At 46.5% G+C, this 6,869-nt stretch overlaps 1 protein-coding gene across 1 annotated transcript; it reads left to right on the plus strand.

The window, feature by feature from the left end:
* Window positions 1-3,019: 3,019 nt before the first annotated feature.
* On the plus strand, window positions 3,020-4,856 carry LOC135814059 (glycoprotein endo-alpha-1,2-mannosidase-like protein). The gene has a single exon (XM_065327117.1). It carries the CDS (start codon window positions 3,298-3,300, stop codon window positions 4,699-4,701), a length of 1,404 nt encoding a protein of 467 aa, XP_065183189.1. The 5' UTR covers window positions 3,020-3,297; the 3' UTR covers window positions 4,702-4,856.
* The last annotated feature ends 2,013 nt before the right edge of the window (window positions 4,857-6,869 follow it).

A 6,869-nucleotide genomic window follows, 5' to 3' on the forward strand; every position in this document is an offset into this window, starting at 1 on the left:
ACTTTTGCGATAATTGTGTTTTGTTCGCCCGTAAAAGAGGCTTTATTAATTTTATTTAAAAAATAAAAAATAAAAGGTACAGTGTAACCACTGGTAACTGGTTGGAGTCAAAAGTCCAATACAAACTACAGTAGGGTGTTCGGTGCCTCGAACCCAGGCGCATTTTGAGTGGAAACAGTTTTGTACGGGGTTCGTGGCACGATCGTACATCACTGTGCTTATTGCCTTGGCAAGGTAAAATTTTAGCAGCTCAGGACGAGTTTGTTTCTTTGTTGGAAAGAGGAGATGTCTCTGCTGTTGAGACCGTAAGTCCCGTTTCCACACGACGAATTTTAGCAATGTTACGCCCTGCGCAACTTCAGGGTATCGATTTCGGCCTGTTCTGGGCCGGTCGCAACGCCGACGACCATTCCATCGTCTTCAGCGTCGAAAAACTACGCAGTGTGTGAAATTTGGAGGCTCTACGATGCTGTGTTCTTGTTCTATGAGAGATCGATTTGCGCCAGGATACCAAATGTGCGGAGTACATGTACATGTACATGGAGTTGATGGACTTGGCTGTAGTGCTGTTTATTTGTAGTTTCGCTGAGCTACCACATCAGATAAATCTGGTCGCTGTATCATATAGGAGAGTGGATAAAGCCATTGTGCAGACAAATTGGTCAAGAACAGATTTCCTGCCAATACTGCGTTCAATCATGATGCAGCTGAAAATCTGACACTCTGAGGATTTGCAAAATTGCAGCGCGCTAGCACAGTGCAGCTACGCAATGCCGTGTCTGGAGTACATTGTCATCCACATAGCATGGGCAATGTAGGGCCAGTGTATTTGTCGACTTTATAATTTACATCCAAATTACGCTTGCACGATCATCCGATAAATGAACTGTCTGTTGATAGTGCAAATCGTATGAATGAATAACATGTGACGTGCGACACCAATTGCCCCGAAGTGCTGCACGCGTCGTATATGACTGGGAACAAGTTGTCCTTCTAAAGCTGATGATTAGCAGGACTGCTGCTGCCTTGGCCTGGCTGAAGCTTACATCGTGTTGCAATGGTGCAGCATACCTGTTAATTGGCTGCATGCATCCGGTCCCGCGGCGCAACATGCCCGGGTGCGGGTGCCGTCTCGGCTGAGTGCGTATGTTATTTTCTTAGATGCTTCATCTACATGGGGTAGATAACTGTAATCTCCTCCTGGTGATGCGTCTTTGTAGTACCCGTATTCCAATTAGCTTCAGCCTGTGAAGGGTTACATCTTTCGCATTTATTTCGACTAATTTGTATGCGTTGCTATGGTGGTTGCTATGGGCGTAATTTGAATTTGGCTAGATGGAATACCAAAAAAAATGGTGAAGTGATGGAAGCTCTCTATTGGCTATCATCTGTGAAAATTTGAAAGACCCTGAACGAAATTGATTTTCACCTTGTTCTAGTTGGTTTTGAATTTCCCGGTTTTGTGCCACTGGCCTGCATCAAAACTGTTCCAGCAAAAGTGCCAACAAGCGCACTTCAAACGATCATAACTCTTGAACGTCTGGTCGGATTTAGACAAACCTTATATATTTCCCGGCTAGTTTATCCTACTCTTTCCAATGAGACTAAAATCGAGGAGATCGGAGCAACTTCAGGGCTCACAGTCGGTATGCAGGATCGACAAAAGCGTCGTGCGAGGGCGGGTTTGGTGCACGTGAGTCGCGTGACCCCACGAGAGCACGATCGTGTACATCCTACGCATCCCAACAGAACAAAGAAGAGAAAGAACCTTGGCTTGAGTAGCCTGTTCTTGTCTTGCAGAGCCGATGTTCGCGATATTTTGGTCGGACCTGTCCTTTCCTCGCCTTCTCTTGGCATGCAGTGTCAAACCATTCTCGTTTCCGTTCGTCTCGATCTTGTGCTTTTACGATCGTGCATACTCCAGTGGAAATAGTTTGCTTTATTATTTGCACTGGGAATTGCACTGCAACACTGAACAGTTACTGCCAGCCCTCGGCAACGACTTGCCTTTCACTGTGCCTTGTAGAATTGGTCCACCGAAGGAGAAGGCGACAGGCAACCTGTGCTAGTCCCAGGAAATTCATGTCATGTAGCCGCTGTTCGACCAAATGCTGATGCTACAATGAGCGATCGCGATGTTCCACAGGTAAGAAGACAAACAAACGAGTCAGAGCTCGCCAGGCAGGTAACGCCGAGAACATACCACACAGAGCTGCTGATCGGATGGAGGCGAACGGGACCAGCAAATCCGCCAGGCGTTAGTTGAGGGCCACTGAAGGCCAGGTTTCCAGAGGTACCAGTTCCTCCATGATGGCGAAATGCGCTGCCACAAGAACTCCAGCGAGAACGAAAGCACAGCAACCAACTCCGCGGGCGAACTGAGGAGAGAACACTGAAAAATCTGTGCGCAATGATTTTCTGTTGGACGGCGCGCGCGTTGCTGTTCCGCTGCATGCATGCGTTTTTCTTGTTGTTTGATCTGGTGCTGCTTTTGCACTTTTGGCGTTCTGCGCGCTGAGTGGCACTCACTCAAAAATGTCCACTACATCTCATTCTTGGCGGATTTTGATCATCTATGGCTTATTTTTTTCAGCGTGGAATTCTCCAGACATTTACCGATCACTTTTCCGATTGCTGTGCCGAAATCGAAGCCAAAACGACCAGACTTTGGCTAATCCGTGCCGGAAAACTGGAGGGAAAATGGTGAAACGCTGCGGTAGATCACTGAGTTTGGGGGTTTTGAATCAGCATAGCGAATCCCAGCTTCGTGGACATCAGGGCCGATGTAGTGGACTAGATCAAAGATTTGAGAATAGAGGAGAATAGAGGCCTGTGATTGGTCAGTTGTCATCACGTGACATCCGCGCAAAGCCGTGCGCGACTCGACGCTTTTGTATTGGACTGTGAGCCCTGAACTTTCAAAATCGTCCGAACACCCTAACTACAGACAGTACAGTAGATCTACTCGGTCTACCGTAGATCTACGGTAGTATCAAGAGTACATAACCCCGTGTACTCTTGGTAGTATGAATCATCAGGTAATTGTTTTTAAAATAAATAGGATGTGACTGTGGCTTTTGTGGACTGCCCGCGATATTTATTGAGGACAGACTTGTACTCCTCATGTCTCCTCATGACTCAAAGTAGTTGCCGGAGTCGGCGAAGGGCAGCTCAGTAGAGAGGGGAGCTAGAGGACGGTGATCAATCAACAAATTTGTGTGAAACAACGACCCATTGTGTTTGAAAAAAGAAACACCAATGTAACGGGTCCGGGTAAGCGGTAGACCGTGAGCTGGCATGCAATTGAGGCGTTTGCCGTGGAGGTTTGCGCGCCTGGTTCTGCTCCTGTGTGTGGTGTCGCCTCTGCTGATCTATACTGCTGGCTATTTATCGTTCCGCTCCGTCAAGCAGAGTCCTGGAAATGGCCTTGCCAGAGACACAGATAATCATGCCACTAACAAACAATCCCAGATTCCTGGCGGCACGACTGAATCTGCGTCTTTGAAGGCACCCCTGGTTCTCTCTACGGATCAGCAATACCAAAATTTGCAGAAAATAAGGAGCCCAGCTCCAGGAACAAATGATAAGGATGGGTTAGGCGCTACAACTGCTCCAGTGTATTCGTCGCGTATCCATGCCTTCTACTACCCTTGGTATGCCTCTCCAGCCATAGAGGGAAAGTATCTGCATTGGAACCATCGTATTCTGCCGTTCTGGGGCGATAAAGAGGCCGTTAAGAAGCCGCCGCATTATCACACACCCCCTGGCGACATCGGAGCGCAGTTTTACCCCCAGCTAGGTATCTATAGCTCTCGCTCGCTGGCTGTTATCAGTGCACACATGAAGCAAATGAAAGCCGCTGGGGTTGGAGTTGCTGCGGTCAGTTGGTATCCACCAAAGTTGGCTGACGACAACGGAAAGCCGAGTGACGATGTCATTCCGATGCTTTTAAAGGCCGGCCATGAGCATGGTGTGAGCATTGCATTTCACCTGGAACCTTACGAACCGCGTAGTGCCAAAGACGTATACAATGACCTCAAGTACATCATTGACACCTACGGCCAGCATCCGGCATTCTACCGCACTCGCCTATCTGCGGGCACGCCAAGCCGTCCGATTGTTTATGCGTACGATTCTTACAAGATCCCAACTGACCAATGGAAAGCGTTGCTGACTGAAGGTGGTGCCATGTCGATCCGTGCTAGCAAGTATGATTGTCTAATGGTGGGACTTGTTGTGAACAAGAATGACCTAGAGAAACTGCATGCGGCTGGATTCGATGGATCCTACACTTACTTCGCCAGCAAGACGTTCACGTTTGGCTCGAACCCGGAGAACTGGAAGTGGCTGAACGAGCTCTCAGCCAAGCTGAACATGCTGTTCATTCCCAGTATAGGCCCTGGCTATGATGATACGGCCATTAGGCCGTGGAACGCCGACACTCGCCAAGTTCGTGCTGGCGGTAAGTACTACAGGGATATGATCTCGGCTGTTCTGGAGTTGGACATCGAGGCAATCTCCATTACCTCTTTCAACGAGTGGGGCGAAGGAACTCAGATCGAGTCGGCCGTTCCGTACACGTTCATTAATCCACATGGCTCCAACCGTGTCTACTCAGATTACCAGCCACTCGCGCCGGACGGCTATCTCAAAATCACGAAGGAAGACCTAAATCATTTTGTTCCTGCTAGACTCTTCTGAGTTGGACCATGGCATGCTCGGTGCTGTGCTGTACTAAGTTCTCATCACGCCCAGGCAGGTTTAATTTAGACCTGTGGGCATACCAGCAAGGTAGATCTATGATTTTATTTTATCCCATCGAATTACTGTGCAGTATACAGTCGTGGCAAGCGAAATCCGACACTTGCCATAGGGGACAGCGCCACAAATGGACATTAATGATGTAATGCACTGCACCTAATTAAGTAGAATAGAGCCGTATGCATCCCAATCAGTTCGAAAGGTCACAGCGTAGATACACACAGTTCACGGACATGGTACACACAAGGAGAATTGGTATTCAGTCCCTTTCACTTTGCCAGCACCTTGAACTTTGACTGTGAACCTTGAGTGTGATGAGTATGAGTTCTGTCATTTTTTGTTTTTACTTTGTTTTTATGCCAGCTGTCGGATTTCACTTGCCACGACTAGCGACTGTACAATTACAATGTGTTGTAGTTGTTAAAAATTCGACGAGGAGACAATAATTTTAATATGGCAATAAGTAGGACGAGCTGAAGCGACATGTGGACTACTTTATTAATAAAGTAGTCCACATGTCGCTTCAGCTCGTCCTACTTATTGCCATGTTGTAGTTGTTTTATTTTTATTTGTATTTAACAGCCCCTTGTACGGGCAATAATCGTGATGATGATGACTCTAGAACACGCAGAAATAAGAACTTTGTGCTAAAAGAAGAAAAGAAAATAAGAACTGTATAGTGCAAGATGTTTGTACTGAAAATAAGTTCGTCCAATCTTTCATACAACATGCCCGTGCTGCCCGTGTCCTAATGAAAGTTTTGTTTAGGGTACATGTAGCCAAAATTAATAGTGTGAAGAAGAGGTTGGTGCGACTTAGGCGATACTTGGGGAATTGTGTGTCGCTTCCTACTTGGGGCTCACGCTCTTCCTACCGACTTGACTGACTCACGACTGCCGTGCAGAGCACACGAAAAGTCCATCGAACCTTCCACTCGGCAAACCTGCAAGAAAGCCCCACTAGTCTCCCTGCTCAGAAGGTTTGCCGAGTGGAAGGTTCGATGGACTTCTCGTGTGCTCTGGATGGCAGCTGTGAGTCAGTCGAATTTAAATTCAAGTCGGCAAGAAAAGCGCGAGCTCCCACGTAGGGCGCGACACACTATTCCTCAAAACCAAAATAATTGGTCGAACGATTGGTTTGTGTCCCCTATAGATGCCTGGAGCAAGAAGTGAATGACCATTGATTATAGTAAGCTAGCGGTACCGCTGTATGGGCATAACCAGTATGCCGCTCTGAAAATATCGAATTTTCCGATTTTACGGGCCATAGGGCCTATTTTATTAGGTAGCTTTACATGTACTGGTAGCCCAACATCATGCTGTACATGTAGCTCCTGCAGATACTGTGGAGGAGGTAAATCTACATCTGTATACAACAATTTAAAAGTTTCCAGCCTTGAAGTTTCCACCCAATCTTCCATAACCTTCGCAGACAGTGTGTTCCGCATAAAATTCAGTGTGACCATGATGAGATAACAAAATCTGTCCGAAGACTTTCCTGTCTTGCAGCTGCAATGTCAAGCCACGCCCTTACTGAGCAGGATATAATTATTATTATTATTTAAAAAGGGGTATTTGGGCAAATTCCTACTGTGAAGCCTCGTTTCCCTTTTGGAAATACCAGTAGACCATGGTAGACTTCAATCCAAAAATTAAAAAAAATTGTGCACAAGGATGGCTTTTCATTCTACAACTTTAGTACTTCAGTTAGCTGTCAAGTCATATACAGTAATAGAACTACAAGACTTGTAGTACAGTAGTCTGTAGAGATACAAGGTAAAAAAATACCTAGTACAACAAGCCGCCCTATATACGGTACATGTAGCGCCTATAGGCTATAGGCTATAATGCAGTTCATGCTGATTCGTACAAATACAAAATAGCAAGAGTACAATACTGCTGCTATTTTGTACTTATTACCGTATGTAGAGGACAGATGGAATCTTTCGTAACCTTTTGTTCGGGGCAAGCCACCATGTACCACAACTCAAATTCCCGCTGCCGTAAATACCCGGTACAGTGTGCTTGTTCGAAGTAGCACAAATTTGATTTCTGGTGGTTTACCCAGAAAAATGGGCCAGAATACATTTGGTCCTGACATGAAGCTTC

The sequence above is a fragment of the Sycon ciliatum genome, chromosome 4, assembly GCF_964019385.1.
Source record: "Sycon ciliatum chromosome 4, ocSycCili1.1, whole genome shotgun sequence".
Taxonomy (NCBI): Eukaryota; Metazoa; Porifera; class Calcarea; order Leucosolenida; family Sycettidae; genus Sycon; species Sycon ciliatum.